General features: G+C 45.0%; 1 protein-coding gene across 1 annotated transcript in view; it reads left to right on the top strand.

Moving 5' to 3' along the window:
• Nucleotides 1-1,304: 1,304 nt before the first annotated feature.
• The window catches only part of LOC309548384 (uncharacterized protein), a gene marked incomplete at its 5' end in the record, with an annotated part of 42,377 nt that continues 17,545 nt past the window's right edge, over nt 1,305-26,136 (top strand). Inside the window, 2 exon segments of the mRNA XM_082248324.1 lie at nt 1,305-2,636; nt 2,640-2,677. Of these exon segments, the coding sequence (XP_082104450.1) occupies nt 1,305-2,636; nt 2,640-2,677 (1,370 nt within the window).

Raw genomic sequence — 26,136 nt, 5'->3', positions numbered from 1 at the left:
AGAGGAACTGAATTTATTCTCTCTTGAGAAGAGGAGATTAAGGGGGATATGATCTCCATGTATAAATACATAAGGGGGGATATGATCTCCATGTATAAATACATAAGGGGGGATATGATCTCCATGTATAAATACATAAAGGGGGGATATGATCTCCATGTATAAATACATAAGGGGGGATATGATCTCCATGTATAAATACATAAGGGGGGAATATGATCTCCATGTATAAATACATAAGGGGGGATTCTAATTTCAAATAGAAAAAACATTTGAATAGATTAGAAAGGGAAAACATTAAAAAATAAAAGAATAGAAAAAAAGTTGATAAGAAAATAAAGGGATAGACTAGAAAATAACCATATAGAATATAAGAGAATAGAGTAAAAATATTCTATTCTATTCCTTTATTTTCTATTCGATTTTATGCTGTCCTTTTTAATTTCTGTTCTTTTTTACTCTATTCTATTATTTTCTATTCTATCCCTTTTTTATTTCTTATCAATTTTTTTTCTATTTTATTTTGTATTCTGTTCTCTTTTACTCTGTTGTATTCTTTTATTTTCTAGTCTATTCTATTCCATTATTTTCTATTCTATTTTTACTCTCTTCTGAAATTCGAATAAGAATTAAAAACTATTCAAATAAGATTGTAAGCAATTCGAATTTGATTTTAAAAACAATTCAAATTTTGTCTAAAATTATGTTTTGTTATTTCATATTCTTTTTATTTGTTACTATTGTCATTCAGATACATCTGCATTTCTGTACAACAAAAATGTGTCTGAATTTTGATTTCAAACTAAACAAACTGTCAATTATACCAACCAATGGGAATAATATAGTGTCCCCAAGAAAATAAAATACATACATTCAAACATGTATACTACTGTATATATTTTTCTATATATTAGAAATCATGACTGTAAATATAGAAATCAATATTATTTAGCCCTGTATATTGAATTCTGACTATCATTTTTTCTGTACAGGTGGATCAATGAACCATGTTCTCGATCATCTTGGTCTTCATAAATACTATGAAGTTGCATGGGAAACAAGCCATGTAGATGTCCAAAGTGACTGAAAGTCCTAATTGCAGCTCACCGGAGGATTCATACAGGACACAAATCTTATCAGTGTTCTAAATGTATTGGATCATCTTCAACATTTAACCAACTTCAGAGGACTACAAGAGAGAAGTCATTTCAGTGCTCTGGAAGTAACGAAGTCCAACCCATATATACATAAGAGAAGGCATTTCAGAAGATAGTTCTTGTTTAGAATGTGACAAAAGTTTTACAATGGAGGCAAAATGTATCGCACACCAGAGAGTTCACACTGGAGAGAAGTCATATAGGTGTTCTGAATGTGACAAAGCTTTTACAGTGAAGTCACATCTTATCACACACCAGAGGGTTCACACTGGAGCAAAGCCGTATGCATGTTCTGGATGTGGAAAAAGTTTTACACTTGAGCGAAACCTTGTTAGACACCAGAAGATTCACACTGGTGTGAGGCCATATCAGTGTTCTGAATGTGACAAAGCTTTTAAAGTGAAGTCACATCTTATCACACACCAGAGTGTTCACACTGGAGCAAAGCTGTATGCATGTTCTGAATGTGGCAAAAGTTTTACACTTGAGGGAAACCTTGTCAGACACCAGAAAATTCACACTGGTGTGAAGCCATATCAGTGTTCTCAATGTGACAAAGCTTTTACAGTAAAGTCACATCTTATCACACACCAGAGGGTTCACACTGGAGCAAAGCCGTATGCATGTTCTGAATGTGGCAAAAGTTTTACACTTGAGGGAAACCTTGTCAGACACCAGAAGATTCACACTGGTGTGAGGCCATATCAGTGTTCTGAATGTGACAAAGCATTTACAGAGAAGTCAGATCTTATTATACATCAGAGGATTCACACTGGGGAGAAGCCCTATCAGTGCTCTGAATGTGATAAAGCTTTTACGAGGAGGGAACACCTTATCGGGCATGAGCGGGTTCACACTGGGGAGCATCCATATCAGTGTTCTGAATGTGGCAAACATTTTAAAACGAAGTCACGTCTTCTCAGACACCAGAGGGTTCACACTGGAGAGAGGCCATATGAGTGCTCTATATGTGACAAAACCTTTACAGCCAAGGGAGATCTTCTCATACATGACAGGATTCACACTGGAGAAAAGCCGTATCATTGTTCAGAATGCAATAAAGCTTTAAGAAGGAGGGAAAGCCTTATCATACACCAGAGGATTCACTCTGGAGAGAAGCCCTATCAATGTTCTGAATGTGGAAAAGCTTTTACAGGGAGGTCAGATCTTATCGCACACCAGAGGGTCCACACTGGAGCGAAGCCATATCAATGTTCGGAATGTGACAAAACATTTACAGTGAGGTCAAACCTTATCAGACACCAGAGAAGTCACACAGGAGAGAGGCCATATGAGTGCTCTAAATGTGACAAAACATTTACAGTGAGGTCAAACCTTATCATACACCAGAGGATTCACACAGGAGAGAGGCCATATGAGTGCTCTAAATGTGACAAAACTTTTACAGCCAAAAGATTTCTTATCAGACACCAGATGATTCACACTGAAGAGAAGCCATATCAGTGTTCAGAATGTGAATAAGCTTTTACATGGAGGGAAAGTCCTATCACACAGCAGAGGTTTCATACTGGAGAGAAGGCATATCAATGTCCAGAATGTGGAAAAACATTTGCACATGAGGCAAACCTTATCACATAACAGAGGATTCACACTGGAGAGAAGTCATATTAATGTTTAGAATGTGACAAAGCTTTACATTGAAGAAGAAAAGACAGAGGCGCCTCTAAGTGCAGACCTTCAACAGTTTATTTAACATGTGAACATTTGTAAACTCACATTTCGATGTGTAGAAGAAAAGTTTTAAAAATTTGCAGGTCTTGGCTGGCGGGTCACGGTGCGTTCTTGCAGATGAATAGGCTTCCTGTCTCTTGCTTGTCGCTTTCTCCGTGGATGTGCCGGCTTCCAGGAGTGGAGACAAAAGCGAGGCTTGGAACGCTCGACCACACGTGTGCCAATGACATCAAAAGCATACCATGCGCCGAAACGCGTTGAATGCTTTTGACGCCATTGGTGCACCTGTGGTCCAGGGAGCGTTCCAAGCCTCGCTTTTGTCTCCACTCCGGGAAGCCGGCACATCCACGGAGGAAGCGACAAGCAAGAGAGAGGAAGCCTATTCATCTGCTAGAACGCACCGTGACCCGCCAGCCAAGTCCTGCAAAAGGGACTCAGCTTTTATCATCTTTTTAAAGCTCTCCTTCTACACTTGGAAATGTGAGTTTACACATGTTCACATGTTAAATAAACTGTTGAAGGTCTGCACCAGTTCCATAGACAGTGGTAATGGACAATGTGACATATAAGCTTGAATAAAAACAATCACGGCTTGCAATGCACGCTCATCAAAAAATGTGGAACGTCCGTAGGGAAATAATCCTCCAAAAGCCTAGCAGCTAAGCAACAATGAAAGATTTGCATGTATTTCTTTAAAGTGAAACAGAAATAATCAGAAAAATTAAAAAATTGGTGTTAGACACCAAAAAACATGCACTAATGAATAATATATCAAAAATAGTGAAAAATATTGGTGTTTGTGAACTATATACTGTGTGTGGAATAAGGAAGATTCCAACTGTGAGCTGCAACGTAAAAACATGAAAAAACTTAATTAGTGTTTATGAGGGGGCTACGGCGCTCAACCAAACCATATACATAAATAAATGACTGGTTTACTATTAAATAAATGAATAGTGCACTGTTAAATCGATGACCCCCGATGACGTTTGGCAACGTGCTGACGAAACACGTCGGACGTGAGATCCTAACAGCGGAAGTCCTGGTTTGAGGTGGAACGCGGAAGCGGCGTTCCCATACCCTGAAAACCACGATCTCCTTAAGAACGGCTTATTTTCACATGACTGTAGTAAGTGCATTTTTAATAAATAAATTGTTTAATGTGTGATACTACGCCATGAGAGCCCTCTTTCTTCTCTTTTCATATACGTCTTGGTCCCAATGATTTAAAACGGACATAATATACAAACATCTTAAGGGAAAGTGACCCAATTTATCCATTGGTAAAATGGAGGTATATTGATGGATCGCCTTCTCAGTTTTACCAGCAGCAAGAGAATACCATTTATGTGACCCCCCCTATAATCAAGGGGTCAGATAGTTCCGGTAAGGAGTTAATCTTGCACTCACTGGGTGAAGGAGTGGAGGTGAAGGTGAAATTAATTTCTTCTGTCAAGCTTCAGGATATTCACCAGCTGTTTTGAGATTGAGATATCTCTTGCTGATCCTTTTGCACTAGAGACTCAATTAGCATTATTCATGCATCTTTTCGCCTTTTGCATGTTTTTTTCACAATAATTGAACACTAATTTATGTTTAAATTGTGATTGATGTTCAATCGATTTAACAGTGCATTATTAATTTATTTAATAGTACACCAGTCATTGATTTATTTATGTATGTGGTTTGGTTGAGCGCCCTACCCACCTCATAAACAGAAATAATCACCTGTGCCAGGAACCACCTCTAAAGGTCAAATTTTAGGAAAAAAAATGTATATCTAAAGTGGTAAACAAAAAATTATGGCAAAATATATAGTAAGCAGCTGCTAGGCCCCCTCCTGCTACGGAAATAAACTTGATAGAAAATGGGGGGGGGTGAAACACCTACCCCCCACGGGTTTGCGCTTGCTAAGAAAGAAACAATATTTGTGAAAAAAAACTCAACTGACTCCTAAATAATATGAATAAAATGTGTATTATTTAGCAGTAGATGGTGAAATGGTTTCGTAAATATAAAAATGGTTTTAGTAGTGTGAGCCAGTACATAAAGAGGGTGCACAATGGTGAATTGGTGAAAGCGTTAAAAAAACCTTCTTTGTGTGTGTACTGAAGCACTTAGTGCAAATAGAGAGGTATATACGTGTACCCTAAAAGGGGTTGTATTAACCAAAGACGCAACCTGTGTTAATACTACAAAAAAATCCAAGGTATGTGATACAAATAAAATAATAGTGCTAAAATCTTTATACAAAATGAGGTAGTCCAATGACTCTTATCAAGTCCAATGGAGATTGGAGTTCCAGGCAGAAAAAAACAAATTAAAATGTGAATCTCAGGAGAAAAAAGGCTGCACTGCTATCTCATGCAAAGGATGGAGGCCGGGCCACGGTCACCACGGGTGCTCAGGGGATATGAGAGAACTCACCAGATCAAGTGGTTCCTCTCTTGTCTTTATGACAAAGGGGATCAACCAGGCTTGGGTGGTCTCCTCCACCAGGGAAATGCATCTGTGACTCCTGGATCCACTTGTAACTCCTCTCCTTCCTCCTTATGACCCAGAGAGCTCGGCAGGTGTGGATCTGAAAACTAAGCCTCCCTGCGCCGAAATGTCAGCGCTGCAGGCACCTCCATCTTCAGTCGTCTTGCTTCCAGATTTGTGGACTCCGTCTCTGTGACTTTTTTTACTACTTTTGCTGCTATAGGTCTGCTGGCACTTGTGGTTCCACACATTTGTGCTCTGCTCTTGCTGCACTGACTTAGCAGCTATGGGTCTTTAGTTTCACGCTTCATGTCATCTCACAAGCTAGTAAAAAAGTTGAAAGGTGTAATGCTACTTTGAAAAAAAAACTAATATCTGGGAGCAAACATACATAATCTGACAATAATGAAAAAATATTGGTGTTAATCGCCAATAGTATCCGCGCAACGGAATAAATAAATAGTCAACACCCAAAAATTAAAGTAAACGTGCACTTAGATATATATATGTATAAAGAACACAAATATAAGGTAGGTGTAATAATAATCTCACAATAGTAAGTACGCCCCTCACATTTTTGTAAATATTATTATTTTTTTTTTTGCTTTTTAAATGGTATTTATTAAAGGCAAAAGAAATACGGTACAGTAACATGCGGTTGAAAGATTAGGTATATGCCTTGATAGAACAAGTCTCTTTGAAATACAGAACTGCAGCATATAACAATCAAGTAACAGGTAACAATGTGATACGTATAGGGGGTCGTCCCGGCGCCACGTCTGAGAGGCAATGAGGGTACGCACTAAATGTAGGTGTGGCCTAGGTCACAATGCATGGATGGACCCCCAAACAGACCTGAAGAAGGGGCCAAAACAAGGATACATATCTAAAGTAGTTATTCCGGGGGGGGGGGAATCAGGGTAAGTAGGGGGGGGGGAGGTAATAGCATGTGCCCAGGGAGAGAGCCTCGAACCCACCTCGGGGCCCAGGTGGGAAAAGAGGGCCAGTGATGAGGACGCTAAATTGAGTGAGTACAAGGCTGTCGTCAAGGCCTGGCGGCAGGCAATGGTCAAACCAGGGCCTCCAGAGCCGTTCATAGGGGTCAGTTTATCCAACAAAATTGCTTCCATTTTAGCATGTGCAGCATAGCCAGGTGACAGAGCATGGGGGTTTTCCATGCTCTCGCGATGGTTTGCTTAGCAGCAGTCGTGACATACAGGTAGAGTTTAAATTGACGATGGGTGAGGTCCGGTGGCTTGCGATTCAGGAGAGCAGATGCCGGGTCAGGGGCAAGAGAGGTGCCAAACATGGTAGACAGGGTATTGTATACTTTGGACCAGAATGCTCGCACCACAGGGCATTCCCACCAGATATGTGCGTGGGTACCTGGGGATTCGCATCCCCGGAAGCAACGAGGGAGTACTGAGGTACGTATTTAGAGATCCTAGTTAGAACCAAATACCATCTGGTAAGAACCTTGTAGTTGGTTTTGAGTGGAACAATATTTGGGGATGCCGATTTGGCAGCCTGCCAAATTTGTATCCAGTCCTCATCATTAAGCGTGATGTGTAGGTCCCGTTCCCACTTAGCCGTGTACGTGGGCGGGGTGGTCTCCTGAGCAGACAGGAGGTGGGCATAGAGGTCAGAGAGGAGCCCTCGTCTGTGGGGGTCCGTTTTACATGCGCGTTCAAAAGTCGAGAAGGTGGTAGTGCCCTCCCTAACTGGAGTAGCTTGTGTAAAGAAATGCTTGAGTTGTAGGTAGCGGAATATTTCCCCGGATGGGAGATTATGAGCTTCCCACAGGGCAGGGAATGGGTAGAAGGTGTGCGGAGTGAAGCATTGATAGGCCCGTATCAGGCCGACACTAGTCCAGGCGGAGAAGGAGGTCCGAGAGGACCAGGCCGGGTAGAAGGATGGATTGCGGAGAAAAGAAAGGGGGTTATGAGGAGATAGCAGGCGGCAACGTCGGCTAAGTCTATCCCAGATGGTCAAGCTATGTTTTGTGATTGGGTTAGTAATACACCTCTGTTGTGAGGGCGGTAGCCAGAGAAGGTTGGTCACAGATAATGGATCACATTCCACTGCTTCTAGGGAAACCCACATCGGAATTTCCTTTGTGGCGTGGTATTTATGGAGCTGAGCTAATTGTGCTGCGTAATAATACTTGGCGAAATGTGGTACACCAAGCCTGCCACAAATTCGTGGTCGGTATAGCGTCGGTCTCGGCTGGCGAGGTTTAGAGTTGCTCCAAATAAAATCCAAGGCTCGTTTTTGTAAGCAAAGTAATATACTCGCGCCTAGGAGTTGAAATGTAACAAATGTATTAACTGGGGAGCAGCAAGTAGTCAGAATCACTATCAAAAGATAGTGGTCTCAAATTGGTAAGAAAAATGGTGCGATACTGCGCTACCCCTATGTAAGTGATAGAAAAAAATTATAATGTGCAACTAATCAGTATAAGTGCACGTGTGAACATGAAACCAATACTATAGTGCTAAGTTGCCATAATTGCTGATATTAATATAAATAATTAGAATAATAAATAAGTACAAAATTAATGGCGTGTTAAATCTAAAGTGCACGTGCCAACATATAACTTAATAAGGTGCAAATTAGTACATACTTTACAATGGCATGTAAAAAATATTATTAAAGCATAAGAACATGCATTCCAATAAAAAAGTCCATATAGTGAATATTAGATGAAATAGTGCAAAGCCGTGCTCAAAAGAAAGTCTCTTAAAGTGAAAAATTGGGATCGTGCGTGCCGGTGATCCTTGAATGCTATCACTCTGTGCCAGAGAGGTAAGGTAGCACACTTACCAGACGATGTGGATTCTTATGGCATACGCCGATAAGAATCTATAACGCTTGTACTGCTGCTCCTGTGGTATGGATGGACGAATGGGCGGTCTCGTTATGGATACGGGTATATGCTCAGTATGGAAGAAAAAGGAAAAAAAGGCTCCTCATAGTGTAGAAGGTTTTTAACCTTTATTCAAAAAATTCTAAAACCACATCAATCTTCATAAAAACATCCGTAAAAGTCCATAAAAACCCCCAAAACGACACTGCAGCTTAAAAACTTGGACACTCCAAAATAAAATCACTCCAAATGTAAACATGCGTGACACATCAAAAAGGATTTGACCAAAAAACCCTCAGGTCAAACAGATATAATCCACCGCTAGTGAGCTCCTGTATTGCCTTGCGGCTATGAGAAAACAGGACGCTGGCTCTCTCCGCTCGTGTGCGCCGTTCCCGGAAGTATGGGTTCCGGCGTGCGGTCCAGCTGCTAGCTCAAAGCGAGGCAACGTGCGTGCCAACTTGACGCGTTTCGTCAGAATGTGACGTCTTCGGAAGTGGTACGCACGTTGCGTTTCAGCTTGGTTATATACCAAAACATTTACTCATTTCCGCTACTTCATCCTCACAAATGACCTATGGACCGGAAGCAATTCACTAGATTCATGATCTGTGTTTAGTAATCTTATTGTCCAATGAACCCTGGTTCCAAATCATCATCCAGAAAGAATGATGGATCATTTTATGTCGGCATCTTTCCGGCTGTTTTTATCCCATCATCGGGAAAGGATAATGGATTATTTTGCGACAATATCTTTCCGACTGTCTTTAACCCCCTATCAACGGCCATTATTATAGTAATATACTAATAGAAATTCACATCCAGATGTATGAATAAGTGATTGGCTTCAGTTTACATAATAAGCTTATCTATAATTCTTAATAAGACAATATATATATTGGCAGATAGACCTGAAAAAATGAAATGAAATTGAAAAAATTAAAAAATTGAAAAAATTTTTGAATAAATGAATTGAATGGATATTAAAATATAAAAATAAATAAAAACAAAAATAAATATTATAATAAATAAAAATAAATATAAAATAATAATAATAAATAAAAATAAATAAAAAATAAAATATAAATATAAAAATGAAAATAAAAATAATAAACAAAATATACAAAAAATATATATAAATCTTATCTGTCCCATATATATATTACTCATTATGGTACATCTTAACAACACCTCATAAAACAACTGTTATTTCCTTAAAAAAACATGATATGCAGTTAATAATTGGATATAAAACAGTTTATGTCCAAATCTTTATTCATTCCCTTCGGTTGTATAGTGTCTAATTCACAAATCCAGAATGTTTCATTCTTGGATATGGCTATTTTTCTGTTACCTCCTCTCCAATGCGATTCCACTGTATCAATTCCACAAAACTGTGCTAATGTGGGATCTCTGTTGTGGTAAATTCTAAAGTGCATTGAGAGACTATGCTTTTTAAATCCCTTCTTGATATTATTCAGATGTTCCCCTATTCGAATGCTCAACTTTCTTGTGGTGCGGCCCACATATTGTAGGCCGCATGGGCAAGTAATCAGGTACGTAACGTGGGTTGTAGCACATGTAATCAGTTTTTTTATTTGGTACTCTTTAGATGTCGTATGAGATTTAAAAGAAGTTTGTTTCCTATTTTTTATTTTTACTGTATTACATGCTTTACATTTTTTGCATGCATAAAAACCTTTAAAATCCAGGAAATGTGATCCCATCCTCTTGGGTATCAGGCCGACACTAGTCCAGGCGGAGAAGGAGTTCCGAGAGGACCAGGCCGGGTAGAAGGATGGATTGCGGAGAAAAGAAAGGGGGTTATGAGGAGATAGCAGGCGGCAACGTCGGCTAAGTCTATCCCAGATGGTCAAGCTATGTTTTGTGATTGGGTTAGTAATACACCTCTGTTGTGAGGGCGGTAGCCAGAGAAGGTTGGTCACAGATAATGGATCACATTCCACTGCTTCTAGGGAAACCCACATCGGAATTTCCTTTGTGGCGTGGTATTTAGGGAGCTGAGCTAATTGTGCTGCGTAATAATACTTGGCGAAATGTGGTACACCAAGCCTGCCACAAATTCGTGGTCAGTATAGCGTCGGTCTCGGCTGGCGAGGTTTAGAGTTGCTCCAAATAAAATCCAAGGCTCGTTTTTGTAAGATCTGTAAGTAGTAGGCCGGTACCTGTATGGGGAGTACTCAAAATAGGTACACTATTTTGGGTAAAATGGACATCTTGCGCACCGTGATTTTCCCCATCCAAGATAGGGGAAGGGAGGACCATTTAGACATGAGGTTCGTTAGTGTGGATAGCATAAGGGGGTAATTAGCAGAATAGAGTCCAGCAGGGTCTGCTGTGAGTTTAACACCCAGATAGGGGATATGCGAGCTCGCCCCAAGGGAAGGGGAGTGAGGACCTAAGGTGGTCGCGGACATCAGTTGGGAGAGATACATTCAAAGCTAGTGATTTTTGAGGATTAACTATGAGGCCTGAGACTGAGCCAAAGTTCGTTAGGGTATGAAGGAGGCTAGGAACCGACAATAGGGGGGCAGTGAGAAAAACGAGAACATCGTCCGCAAAGAGGCAGAGTTTGTGGTGGTGCCCAACCAGTACAATTCCCCTAATATTGGGGTCAGCGCGTATGAGAATAGCAAGGGTTCAATAGCTAGGGCAAATAGGGGGGGGGAGAGGGGGCAGCCTTGTCCTGTGACCCTCTCAATGGGGAAGGAGTCCGACCGAAAGCCTGAATAGTGAACATATGCTCTAGGGTTCCGATAGAGGGCATTTACCCACTGCATAAAATGTGAACCGAAACCCCGAGGCACGAGGTGAGGTATGGCCAGGACAAGGTATCGAAGGCTTTACAGATATCGAGGGAGAGGAAGCAGGAGGGAATGCGGCGTTGTCTAGCAATGTGGGCCAGTAGAGTAGCTTGTCTGACATTATCCCCAGCTTGGCGAGACGGAATGAAGCCGTTTGGTCTGCGTGAACTAAAGTTCCGATTATGGCATTGAGACGGGTAGAAAGAACTTTGACTAGTAGTTTAATGTCTATATTCAGTATGGAGATGGGTCTATAGTTAGACCAAGAGGTGTAGTCAGAGTTGGGCTTAGGAATCATGGAAATCGCAGCCATAAGCGACTCCACATGGAAGGGGTGCCCATCGAGCAAAGAATTGAGCGCCCCTACCTGAGGGGGGGATCAGAATGGATGCAAAGCGTCTATAATAAGTAGCGGAGAAGCCGTCTGGGCCTGGGCGCTTACACGGTTTCAGAGACTTTATAGCCTGTTGCAGTTCTGCTGTGAGATGCTGTTCAAGCATTTCCCTGTGGGCGGATGACAGAGAAGGGAGTTGGACGGAAGATAGGAGGGTGTCTAGGTGTAGGTGCGCTTGATCAAATCCAGAGGGGTTCTTGTAAAGTGTTGAAAGTTTGTCACAAAACTTGCGGAGGGTTTTAAGGGGATTGCTGGAGTAAGTGTCCTTGGATATTTTAAGACGTATAGGTTTCGGAGTGTAGTCTGCTTTAAGTAGTGTCAAAGCCAGGAACGTATCAGGTTTATAAGCTTTCATATAAAGAATGTGTTTAGATTTCCTGAGTGTTTGTTCCGCCGATTCCGACAGGAGGAGGTCTGGTTCCAGTTTGTAAATATTTTATTCTGTCTTTTCATGTGACAACACTGAAGAAATTACACTTTGCTACAATGTAAAGTAGTGAGTGTACAGCTTGTATAACAGTGTAAATTTGCTGTCCCCCTCAAAATAACTCAACACACAGCCATTAATGTCTAAACCACTGGCAACAAAAGTGAGTACACCCCTAAGTGACAATGTCCAAATTGGGCCCAATTAGCCATTTTCCCTCCCCGGTGTCATGTGATTCATTAGTGTTACAAGGTCTCAGGTGTGAATGGGGAGCAGGTGTGTTAAATTTGGTGTTCTCGCTCTCACTCTCTCATACTGGTCACTGGAAGTTTAACATGGCACCTCATGGCAAAGAGCTCTGAGGATCTGAAAAAAAGAATTGTTGCTCTACATAAAGATGGCCTAGGCTATAAGAAGATTGTCAAGACCCTGAAGCTGAGCTGCAGCATGGTGGCCAAGACCATACAGCGATTTACCAGGACAGGTTCCACTCAGAACAGGCCTCACCATGGTCGACCAAAGAAGTTGGGTACACGTGCTCAGCGTCATATCCAGAGGTTGTCTTTGGGAAATAGATGTATGAGTGCTGCCAGCATTGCTGCAGATGTTGGAGGGGTCGGGGGGTCAGCCGGTCAGTGCTCAGACCATACGCCGCACACTGCATCAAATTGGTCTGCATGGCTGTCATCCTAGAAGGAAGCCTCTTCTAAAGATGATGCACAAGAAAGCCTGCAAACAGTTTGCTGAAGACAAACAGACTAAGGACATGGATTATTGGAACCATGTCCTGTGGTCTGATGAGACCAAGATAAACCTATTTGGTTCAGATGGTGTCAAGCGTGTGTGTGTGTGTGGCGGTAACCAGATGAGGAGTACAAAGACACCTCCAAGATGACCACTGCCTTGCTAAAGAAGCTGAGGGTAAAGGTTGTGGACTGACCAAGCATGTCTCCAAATCTAAACCCTAATAACCATCTGTGGGGCATCCTCAAACCGAAGGTGGAGGAGCACAAAGTCTCTGACATCCACCAGCTCCGTGATGTCGTCATGGAGGAGTGGAAGAGGACTCCAGTGGCAACCATTGAAGCTCTGGCCAAGAGGGTTAAGGCAGTGCTGGAAAATAATGGTGGCCACACAAACTATTGACACTTGGGGCCCAATTTGGAAATCTTCACTTAGGGGTTTAAGCACTTTTGTTGCCAGCGGTTTAGACATTAATGGCTGTGTGTTGAGTTATTTTGAGGGGACAGCAAATTTACACTGTTATCAAGCTGTACACTCACTACTTTTCATTGTAGCAAAGTGTAATTTCTTCAGTGTTGTCACATGAAAAGATAGAATAAAATATTTACAAAAATGTGAGGGGTGTACTCACTTTTGTGAGATACTGTAAATGTAATGGACAGATGTATTGAGTTTATGTCTATCAGGCACACACCTAGAAAGTCCTTGACTATTTTACCTCTTGACAATTTCAGTCAACCATCAGTGACTGAACCGTGTTGCAACATTCTTCAAATCTTTATACTTTTTTTATGGAGCTTTGAATGAACATGTAATGCATTTTCTTCACTAACTGAGCTGTGTTCCCAAGTGTGTTCTTCATTCCCTGATCCTGATTTAATACATTAACAACACTGCTTCAGTATCAGAGACTGGGTAGTGGTCACGTGGCATCTTGCCAAGCCTCTGAAGAGTCCATTTCACGTTCTGCTGACTATTGCCATATCAATCAAGCTTGAGGATACAAGTCAAGCCCACCATGTTCACACCTACCATTATATTTGCCACCCCCCCTTCCCATCACCAATACTTCCTTTCCTTTTTCCACCTTATCTCATGGATGACATCTTTGCAGGCAGGTCTGCAGATGGGACACCAGCCAGGGAGAAGTCTCTGTTTAGGGAAAAATACATTTCCTAAACTGGCAAAGGCCTTCCAACAATGAGTTGCTGCTGTTTTATGGGATATGTTCCGTAGTGCCCCTTGTGTTTCATCCGGTTCTCCTGAATGTCTAAAGCATTTCATCATGTGAAGATTGTATGTCTTTATATATTGCTTCTCTGTCCACCGATTGCTCCTCTCCATAGGCTAATTACACAGCACAACTGCATGAGATCTGAAGTCACAATCTGCTGAGGTGGGTGGACATATCCCAACCACTTCTTCTGAAATTCCTCTGATCAGGGTCCTCTTTATTGACTCTGAGGGGGCAAATCTCTTTTTTTGGGTGATGTTTGTTTGTGAAGAACACATTTGACCCTGGAACTATTACAATGTCCACCCTGAAGTGTAACTATGGGCAAAATGTAATATTGACATAAATAGTACAATCTGTTATTAACCACTTTAATCCCCCAGGCCTTTCTCTCCTTAAAGCGGAGTTCCGGGCTCAAAAACAACTTTGGCCCATCCGCTTGCTGTAAATCCCCTAAAAAATAAATGGATGCTCCCGATTTTTTTTTTCTTTACTTACCTTGATATTGAAGAAAATATACTTACCTTCCTTCCTCTTCCTCCCTCTGCGGCCGCGGCATCACTTCCTGCTTGCATTGACTCCAGGGAGCTGAATGTCATTGCTCCCAGGAATCAATGCGCCTGCACCGGCCCCGCTCGTCAGTTCGGGCGCAGGCACGTCATTCCCTGCTAAACAGCTTCTAGGCATGCCCAGAAGCTGTGCAGGGATGCCGCGCCTGCACCAGAACTGACAAGCAAGGCATACTGGGATGAAGAGGACGCGCTGGCTTCAGCTGCCCACACCCGAGATGGCAGCGCTGGAGAAGAAATTTTCAAGGTAAGTATTTCTTCTTACAGGTAAGTGCGACCCGGGACAGTTCAGAGGCTATCCATTGTGGAATGTACTAGCCCTGACTGTCCCAGGGGTATTTTTATCGAAAACAAATTTCAGAGGCCGGATCTCCGCTTTAAAGTTCCAGCTTTTGGGGTCAAATTTAGATAAAAATACCTCCGGGACAGTCAGGGCTAGTACATTCCACAATGGATGGCCTCTGAACTGTCCCGGGTCGCACTTACATAGTTACATAGGTGAGGTTGAATAAAGACAATAGCCCATCCAGTTCAACCTGTGTAGGTGTGTGTGGCCATAATCATCTCGCATACCCCTGAATGTTCTGATCCTTGAGATGTAAGTCCAAGAGTCTTTTGAAAGCCACTATACTTCCCGCAGAAACCACCTCTTGTGGTAGAGAATTCCACAATCTTGTAGCCCTAACAGTAAAGAACCCCCCACGTTGCCTGAGGTTAAAACGCTTCTCCCCTAATCGCATTGTATGTCCTCGAGTCCTCATACAATCCTTTCAACTGAATAGCTTTTTTTCTCTGCTGAGATCACCATTGAGATATTTATAAATTGCTATCATGTCCCCTCTCAGGTGTCTCTTCTCCAGGGAGAATAAATCAAGCGATTGCAGACGCTCTTCATAATTAAGGTCCTCCAATCCCCTAATTAGTTTAGTTGCCCTTCTCTGGACTCTCTCCAGCTCCAACACATCCCTCCTGAGGACTGGTGACCAGAACTGGACAGAATACTCTAGTTACCTTTTAGAAGAAATACTTAACTTGAACATGTATTTTCCAGCGCTGCCATCTCAGGTGTAGGCAGCTGAAGCCGCTGTGTCCCTCTTCGTGTCCTCTTCCGTGACGTCGGAGTCCCACAATGCACTGCACCGGCCCCGCTCGTCACTTCCGGCGCAAGCGCGGCATCCCTGCACAGCTTCTGGGCATGCCCAGAAGCTGTTTAGCAGGTAAGGTCTCTATGGTCATTTCACAAGCCACGCCCCCCCAACAGTTAGAATCACTCCCCTAGGCTCACATTTAACTCAGTGATCACCCACAATGTTAACCCCTGTTAATCATTATTACAGTGACAGTGCATATTTATAGCACTGATTACTGTAGTAATGTCACTGGTCCCCCCCAAAAGTGTCAAAAATGTCAGTTAGGGGTCCGATCTGTCTGCCGCTAGTCGCCGTCCCGCTAAAAATTGCAGATCGCCGCCATTACTAGTAAAAAAAAAAAAATGACATAAATCTTTCCCATAGTTTGTAGACACAATAACTTTAGCTCAAACCACTCAAAATACGCTTACATGATATTTTTTTTTTTTTACCAAAAATATGTAGCAGAAAACAAATTGGCTTAAAATGTTAAAAAAATTTAGATTTTTACTTTTTTTTTTTTGGGAATGATGTATAGTAGAATGTGAAAAATATTGTTTTTTTTTTTTTCAAATAAAAAAAAAAAAACAATAAAAATGACATAAATCTTTCCTGTAGTTAGTAGACGCGATAACATTTGCGCGAACCAATCAAAATACGCTTATTGGGATTTTCTGGCACATCGCCATGTTGGAAATTCTGAAGAATCATTTGATATCCTTCCCAAATTCCACAAGCGATGTGCCAGAAAGAGACATCAGAATCGTCGCTGTCCTCACTCTCCGTACCTGATGACCGATTTTCCCACCAATCGCTATCGCTCAGTTCTTCAAGTAGCTCCGTTTTGCTGTCGCCGTTTTCCAGTTTGTCTAAAAGCGCTTTTGCGCAAAAAGAACGCTTTTTGGGCGCCATGGTCGTTCTCTATTTTCCAGGCACAAAGAACTGGAAAAGCAGAGGCAGGGCACTGGAAAAGTCACCAGGTGAAATCCTGCGGTGAGATGGGATGATACAGTGTAATTCCATCACAGCTTTCTATCATCTCATTTGGTGTATTTTACATTTTAGAATTTGCCGCCGGTCGCACCGCTCGCAGGGAAGGGAACCGGAAGACAGGTGCCGGCATCGGCCGAGCACACAGTGGGGAGAGAGTGTGGGGAGGACGGGGAGGACGGCGGAGAGGATGGCGGGGGATCGCAAGGGAAGGGGAGTGTGATTCTGGGGTAATCCCGAGTGTGGCTCGGGGGTTACCGCTTTTGGTACTGAAAATTAACCCCTGAGCCACACTCGGGAATTCCGCAAGGGAGGTTAACCACTTAAGGACCGGAAGGTTTTACCCCCCTTAATGAATAGGCCATTTTTTGCAATATGGCACTGCGTGACTTTAACTGGTAATTGCGCAGTCGTGCGACGCTGTACCTAAACTAAATTGATGTCCCCCCCACATATAGAGCTTTCTTTTGGTGGTATTTGATCACCTCTGGGGTTTTTATTTTGGTTTTATTTTGCCATATAAACGAAAAAAAGACTGAAAATTTTGAGAAACAAAAATTACATTTTCTACTTTTTCTTATACAAAATTATCCAATAAACTTAATTTTTGTCACACATTTCGGCCAAAATGTATTTAGCTATATGTGTTTGATAAAAATACTGAAATTTATGCAGCTTTTACTTTCTGACTGCCTATCTTATTTCTTGAAGTGTTAAAATGGCAGGGCAGTACAAATCCCCCCCCCAAAAAAAAAAAAATTACCCGGTTCATAGTTGCCAACATTTGAAAAAAGTTTCCAGGGACACTTTTCAGCACAGCTATCAATTACTTACCACACCCACTTCCCCGAAGCTCCGCCCACTCCACATAATTAATCTCCGTCTACTTATCATCAGATTATAGGGTCTACTTAATAAAGAGAGAATTACAGGAAATTGAAAAGGGAATTTCAAACTTAAGGCCAAAGTAGCAGAGTTGGAATAATTCTCCCATTCAGCTGCACTACTTCTGCCTAAAATTTAAATTTCTCATCACAATTCCCTGCAATTCTAAAGTGTGAAATGTGCTCAGGTGTGACCGTACAAAAAATGGAATATGTAAATATAAAGTGCAAGGTGTAAATAAGTACATTGCCGGGACAATGTAAATTACCCGGGACATGCTCTTATTTGCCGGGACTGTCCCGGCAAAAATGGGACGGTTGGCAAGTATGCCCTTTTTGCAAAGTAGACACCCCAAGGAATTTTCTGAGACATCAGAAATCACACCGCCATCGTTTTATTGTCCCATAATGATGTCTGGGGGGAGGTACATGTACATGGGAAATAAATCAGGAATAGGAGAGTTCCAGCAGTGAATGGGTTAAAGCTGAGTTAGGAGAGGAAGTGGGCGGGTACATTGGGCGGGGCTGATGACACAACATCACAAATCTGTCTGACAATACGGCACTTACTGACATTGTATGTACCAATAAACTTGTATTTTATATCTCATCATTGGGTTTGTCACATCTCAGTCCCAGGGGCAAACCATTGCAACTTTCTATATTCTTCTCATCGTGTCATTACAGGAAGATTAAATCCCTGAGCTACAAGAAAATGGAGGACACCCCTCCCCCTCTATGAGCTACAAGAAAATGGAGGACACCCCTTCCCCCTCTCTGAGCTACAAGAAAATGGAGGACACCCCCTCCCCCTCTCTGAGCTACAAGAAAATGGAGGACACCCCTCCCCCTCTCTGAGCTACAGGAAAATGGTGGACACCCCTCCCCCCTCTCTGAGCTACAAGAAAATGGAGGACACACCTCCCCCCTCTCTGAGCTACAAGAAAATGGAGGACACACCTCCCCCCTCTGAGCTACAAGAAAATGGAGGAAACCCCTTCCCCCTCTCTGAGCTACAAGAAAATGGAGGACACACCTCCCCCCTCTGAGCTACAAGAAAATGGAGGAAACCCCTTCCCCCTCTCTGAGCTACAAGAAAATGGAGGACACCGCTTCCCCCTCTCTGAGCTAAAAGAAAATGGAGGACACCCCTTCCCCCTCTCTGAGCTACAAGAAAATGGAGGACACCCCCTCCTTCTCTCTGAGCTACAAGAAAATGGTGGACACCCCTCCCCCTCTCTGAGCTACAGGAAAATGGTGGACACCCCTCCCCCTCTCTGAGCTACAAGAAAATGGAGGACACCCTCCCCCCTCACTGAGCTACAAGAAAATGGAGGAAACCCCCTCCCTCCTCTCTGAGCTACAAGAAAATGGAGGACACCCCCTCCCTCCTCTCTGAGCTACAAGAAAATGGAGGACACCCCCTCTCCCTCTCTGAGCTACAAGAAAATGGAGGACACCCCTCCCCCTCTCTGAGCTACAAGAAAATGGAGGACACCCCCTCCCCCTCTCTGAGCTACAAGAAAATGGAGGACACCCCCTCCCTCCTCTCTGAGCTACAAGAAAATGGAGGACACCCCCTCCTCCTCTCTGAGCTACAAGAAAATGGTGGACACCTCTCCCCCCCTCTCTGAGCTACAAGAAAATGGCGGACACCCCTCCCCCCTCTCTGAGCCACAAGAAAATGGCGGACACCCCTCCCTCCTCTCTGAGCTACAAGAAAATGGTGGACACCCCTCCCCCTCTCTGAGCTACAGGAAAATGGTGGACACCCCTCCCCCTCTCTGAGCTACAAGAAAATGGTGGATCCCCCTCTCTGAGCTACAGGAAAATGGTGGACACCCCTCCCCCTCTCTGAGCTACAGGAAAATGGTGGACACCCCTCCTCCTCTCTGAGCTACAAGAAAATGGTGGACACCCCTCCCCCTCTCTGAGCTACAGGAAAATGGTGGACACCCCTCCCTCCTCTCTGAGCTACAAGAAAATGGAGGACACCCCTCCCTCTCTCTGAGCTACAAGAAAATGGAGGACACCCTCCCCCCTCTCTGGGCTACAAGAAAATGGAGGACACCCCTCGCCCCTCTCTGAGCTACAAGAAAATGGAGGACACCCCCTCCCCCTCTCTGAGCTACAAGAAAATGGAGGACACCCCCTCCCTGAGCTACAAGAAAAGTGATGACACCCCTCCCCCCTCTCTGAGCTACAAGAAAATGGAGGACACCCCCTCTCTGAGCTACAAGAAAATGGAAGACACCCCTCCCCCTCTTCTAACATGGTGCTGCAGTCAGAGACAGACAAGAAGTTGAAGGAGAAACTTCGGGAGAGATCGGGGACCATGGAGGGGAGTACAGGGGGGGGGACACTGGGTGGGGGAGAAAGGAACCATAGGGGGCAATGTGTTATCACTATGGGGGGAGGGGGCAGTACAGGAGAGACTGAAACCAATCAGGTGATGGAGAACGTCCCGTGAGAGATAAACATTCCATTCTGTCCAATCACATCATTCCTCCACCATCCTATCATATTAGTCCATCCCCCACACAGTTAGAAAGCACCCCCTAGGGACACAATTAACCCTTTGATCGCCCCTGGTGTTAACTCCTTCAATGCCAGTGTCATTATTACAGTGACAACGCATATTTATAGCACTGATTACTGTAGTAATGTCACTGGTCCCCCCAAAAGTGTCAAAAATGTCAGTCAGGGGTCCGATCTGTCCGCCTCAATGTCGCAGTCCCGCAAAAAATCGCAGATCGCCGCCATTACTAGTAAAAGATATTATTAGTTAGTAGACGCGATAACTTTTTGTGCAAACCAATCCACATATGCTTGTTGGGATTTTTTACCAAAAATATGTAGCAGAATACTAATTGGCCTAAAATGATAAAAAAAAAAATTATTTTTATTTTTTTTTTCTAATGAGAATGTTATATAGCAGAATGTGAAAAATATTGTTTTTTTTTTTCAGAATTTTCGCTCTTTTTTTGTTTATAGCGCAAAAAAAAAAAAATCACACAGGTGATCAAATCCCACCAAAAGAAATCTCTATTTGTGGGGAAAAAAGGACATCAATTTTATTTGGGTACAGCGTCGCACGACTACGCAATTGTCAGTTAAAATAAAGCAAAAAATGGCCTGGTCATTAAGGGGGTAAATCCTTCCGGTCCATAAGTGGTTAAAGTTTAAAAAAATCCCTTCCCACCTGAACCCAGGGCAGCTCCCCTCATCACTAATAGCAACAACCCGATCACTGATCACTGTGTGGGGGCAAATCATCAAATCCACAAACTCTGAGACATTCCTGATCCCCATAGTGGAGGAGACCGGGAGATTCCTGATCCCCATAGAGGAGGAGACCGAGACATTCCTGATCCCCCATAGAGGAGGAGACCGAGACATTCCTGATCCCCCATAGAGGAGGAGACCGAGACATTCCTGATCCCCCTAGAGGAGGAGACCGGGAGATTCCTGATCCCCATAGAGGAGGAGACCGAGACATTCCTGATCCCCCATAGAGGTGGAGACCGAGACATTCCTGATCCCCCATAGAGGAGGAGGAGACCGAGACATTCCTGATTCCCCATAGAGGAGGAGACCGAGAGATTCCTGATCCCCCATAGAGGAGGAGACCGAGACATTCCTGATCCCCATAGAGGAGGAGACCGAGAGATTCTTGATCCCCCTAGAGGAGGAGACTGAGACATTCCTGATCCCCATATAGGAGGAGACCGAGACATTCCTGATCCCCCATAGAGGAGGAGGAGACCGAGACATTCCTGATCCCCATAGAGGAGGAGACCGAGAGATTCCTGATCCCCCTAGAGGAGGAGACCGGGAGATTCCTGATCCCCATAGAGGAGGAGACCGAGACATTCCTGATCCCCCATAGAGGTGGAGACCGAGACATTCCTGATCCCCCATAGAGGAGGAGGAGACCGAGACATTCCTGATTCCCCATAGAGGAGCAGACCGAGAGATTCCTGATCCCCCTAGAGGAGGAGACAGAGACATTCCTGATCCCCATAGAGGAGGAGACCGAGAGATTCTTGATCCCCCTAGAGGAGGAGACTGAGACATTCCTGATCCCCATAGAGGAGGAGACCGAGACATTCCTGATTCCCCATAGAGGAGGAGACCGAGAGATTCCTGATCCCCCTAGAGGAGGAGACAGAGAGATTCCTGATCCCCATAGAGGAGGAGACCGAGACATTCCTGATCCCCATAGAGGAGGAGACCGAGACATTCCTGATCCCCCTAGAGGAGGAGACCGAGAGATTCCTGATCCCCATAGAGGAGGAGACCGAGAGATTCCTGATCTCCCATAGAGGAGGAGACCGAGACATTCCTGATCCCCCATAGAGGAGGAGACCGAGACATTCCTGATGCCCCATAGAGGAGGAGACCGAGACATTCCTGATCCCCCATAGAGGAGGAGATGAGACATTCCTGATCCCCCATAGAGGAGGAGACAGAGAGATTCCTGATCCCCATAGAGGAGGAGACCGAGAGATTCCTGATCCCCCATAGAGGAGGAGACAGAGAGATTCCTGATCCCCATAGAGGAAGAGACGAGACATTCCTGATCCCCATGGAGGAGGGGACCGACACATTCCTGATCCCCATAGAGGAAGAGACCGAGACATTCCTGATCCCCATGGAGGAGGGGACCGACACATTCCTGATCCCCATAGAGGAGGAGAGTGAGACATTTCTGATCCCCCTAGAAGAGGAGACTGAGACATTCCTGATCCCCATAGAGGAGGAGACCGAGACATTCCTGATCCCCATAGAGGAGGAGACCGAGACATTCCTGATCCCCATAGAGGAGGGGACCGAGACATTCCTGATCCCCATAGAGAAGGAGACAGAGACAGTCCTGATCCCCATAGAGGAGGAGACCGAGACATTCCTGATCCCCATAGAGGAGGGGACCGAGACATTCCTGATCCCCCATAGAGGAGGAGACAGAGAGATTCCTGATCCCCATAGAGGAGGAGACCGAGAGATTCCTGATCCCCCATAGAGGAGGAGACAGAGAGATTCCTGATCCCCATAGAGGAAGAGACCGAGACATTCCTGATCCCCATGGAGGAGGGGACCGACACATTCCTGATCCCCATAGAGGAGGAGACTGAGACATTCCTGATCCCCATAGAGGAGGAGACCGAGAGATTCCTGATCCCCCTAGAGGAGGAGACCGGGAGATTCCTGATCCCCATAGAGGAGGAGACCGAGACATTCCTGATCCCCCATAGAGGTGGAGACCGAGACATTCCTGATCCCCCATAGAGGAGGAGGAGACCGAGACATTCCTGATTCCCCATAGAGGAGCAGACCGAGAGATTCCTGATCCCCCTAGAGGAGGAGACAGAGACATTCCTGATCCCCATAGAGGAGGAGACCGAGAGATTCTTGATCCCCCTAGAGGAGGAGACTGAGACATTCCTGATCCCCATAGAGGAGGAGACCGAGACATTCCTGATTCCCCATAGAGGAGGAGACCGAGAGATTCCTGATCCCCCTAGAGGAGGAGACAGAGAGATTCCTGATCCCCATAGAGGAGGAGACCGAGACATTCCTGATCCCCATAGAGGAGGAGACCGAGACATTCCTGATCCCCCTAGAGGAGGAGACCGAGAGATTCCTGATCCCCATAGAGGAGGAGACCGAGAGATTCCTGATCTCCCATAGAGGAGGAGACCGAGACATTCCTGATCCCCCATAGAGGAGGAGACCGAGACATTCCTGATGCCCCATAGAGGAGGAGACCGAGACATTCCTGATCCCCCATAGAGGAGGAGATGAGACATTCCTGATCCCCCATAGAGGAGGAGACAGAGAGATTCCTGATCCCCATAGAGGAGGAGACCGAGAGATTCCTGATCCCCCATAGAGGAGGAGACAGAGAGATTCCTGATCCCCATAGAGGAAGAGACGAGACATTCCTGATCCCCATGGAGGAGGGGACCGACACATTCCTGATCCCCATAGAGGAAGAGACCGAGACATTCCTGATCCCCATGGAGGAGGGGACCGACACATTCCTGATCCCCATAGAGGAGGAGAGTGAGACATTTCTGATCCCCCTAGAAGAGGAGACTGAGACATTCCTGATCCCCATAGAGGAGGAGACCGAGACATTCCTGATCCCCATAGAGGAGGGGACCGAGACATTCCTGATCCCCATAGAGAAGGAGACAGAGACAGTCCTGATCCCCATAGAGGAGGAGACCGAGACATTCCTGATCCCCATAGAGGAGGGGACCGAGACATTCCTGATCCCCCATAGAGGAGGAGACAGAGAGATTCCTGATCCCCATAGAGGAGGAGACCGAGAGATTCCTGATCCCCCATAGAGGAGGAGACAGAGAGATTCCTGATCCCCATAGAGGAAGAGACCGAGACATTCCTGATCCCCATGGAGGAGGGGACCGACACATTCCTGATCCCCATAGAGGAGGAGACTGAGACATTCCTGATCCCCATGGAGGAGGGGACCGACACATTCCTGATCCCCATAGAGGAGGAGAGTGAGACATTTCTGATCCCCCTAGAAGAGGAGACTGAGACATTCCTGATCCCCATAGAGGAGGAGACCGAGACATTCCTGATCCCCATAGAGGAGGAGACCGAGACATTCCTGATCCCCCTAGAGGAGGAGACCGAGAGATTCCTGATCCCCATAGAGGAGGAGACCGAGAGATTCCTGATCTCCCATAGAGGAGGAGACCGAGACATTCCTGATCCCCCATAGAGGAGGAGACCGAGACATTCTTGATGCCCCATAGAGGAGGAGACCGAGACATTCCTGATCCCCCATAGAGGAGGAGACCGAGACATTCCTGATCCCCCATAGAGGAGGAGATGAGACATTCCTGATCCCCCATAGAGGAGGAGACAGAGAGATTCCTGATCCCCATAGAGGAGGAGACCGAGAGATTCCTGATCCCCCATAGAGGAGGAGACAGAGAGATTCCTGATCCCCATAGAGGAGGGGACCGAGACATTGCAGATCCCCATAGAGAAGGAGACCGAGACAGTCCTGATCCCCATAGAGGAGGAGTCCGAGACATTCCTGATCCCCATAGAGGAGGGGACCGAGACATTCCTGATCCCCCATAGAGGAGGAGACAGAGAGATTCCTGATCCCCATAGAGGAGGAGACCGAGAGATTCCTGATCCCCCATAGAGGAGGAGACAGAGAGATTCCTGATCCCCATAGAGGAAGAGACCGAGACATTCCTGATCCCCATGGAGGAGGGGACCGACACATTCCTGATCCCCATAGAGGAGGAGACTGAGACATTCCTGATCCCCATGGAGGAGGGGACCGACACATTCCTGATCCCCATAGAGGAGGAGAGTGAGACATTTCTGATCCCCCTAGAAGAGGAGACTGAGACATTCCTGATCCCCATAGAGGAGGAGACCGAGACATTCCTGATCCCCATAGAGGAGGAGACCGAGACATTCCTGATCCCCCTAGAGGAGGAGACCGAGAGATTCCTGATCCCCATAGAGGAGGAGACCGAGAGATTCCTGATCCCCCATAGAGGAGGAGACAGAGAGATTCCTGATCCCCATAGAGAAGGAGACCGAGACAGTCCTGATCCCCATAGAGGAGGAGACCGAGACATTCCTGATCCCCATGGAGGAGGGGACCGACACATTCCTGATCCCCATAGAGGAGGAGAGTGAGACATTCCTGATCCCCATGGAGGAGGGGACCGACACATTCCTGATCCCCATAGAGGAGGAGAGTGAGACATTTCTGATCCCCCTAGAAGAGGAGACTGAGACATTCCTGATCCCCATAGAGGAGGAGACCGAGACATTCCTGATCCCCATAGAGGAGGAGACCGAGACATTCCTGATCCCCCTAGAGGAGGAGACCGAGAGATTCCTGATCCCCATAGAGGAGGAGACCGAGAGATTCCTGATCTCCCATAGAGGAGGAGACCGAGACATTCCTGATGCCCCATAGAGGAGGAGACCGAGACATTCCTGATCCCCCATAGAGGAGGAGACCGAGAGATTCCTGATCTCCCATAGAGGAGGAGACCGAGACATTCCTGATCCCCCATAGAGGAGGAGACCGAGAGATTCCTGATCTCCCATAGAGGAGGAGACCGAGACATTCCTGATCCCCCATAGAGGAGGAGACCGAGAGATTCCTGATCTCCCATAGAGGAGGAGACCGAGACATTCCTGATCCCCCATAGAGGAGGAGACCGAGACATTCCTGATCCCCATAGAGGAGGAGACCGAGAGAGATTTCTACTTCATCATCAATCCTTCTGGATTCACACCTTACATACGGTGGAACCCCAGGGGGATTCATACCGATCTGTCAGAACCTCATTTCTGCTTCTTCATTCATTGTATCGTTTCATTTCCTCATACACACAGCTTACTGATATTCACACAATTACATTTTATGTTGTCTGTTCCTCTCCAGTCACCCAATCTCACACACCAATTACTTCTCCTATTTATTTTTCTTTGTTAATTCCATTTTATTATTTTGGGAATGTGCTTTTTCCTTTTTTTCCTGTCGTCTTTTTACATTTCTTGTTGTCTTTTTTGCCTTCTTTGTTTTTCAGCCTTTCGGTTTATCTTTTTCTGTGTTATTTTATGCTTTCCAGCTATTTGGAGCAGCACCATCTTGTGTCTGCTCTCCATACTGCACCCTCTGTGTTATTCAGCCCTGTCTCCCTTCTTATATCCTTTCCTTTTATGTCAC

This window comes from Pelophylax lessonae, assembly GCF_965119305.1.
Source record: "Pelophylax lessonae genome assembly, chromosome: 2".
NCBI classification, from domain to species: Eukaryota; Metazoa; Chordata; class Amphibia; order Anura; family Ranidae; genus Pelophylax; species Pelophylax lessonae.
Note: the sequence above shows the minus strand (reverse complement) of the source record. Positions and strands in the feature narration are given on the sequence as shown.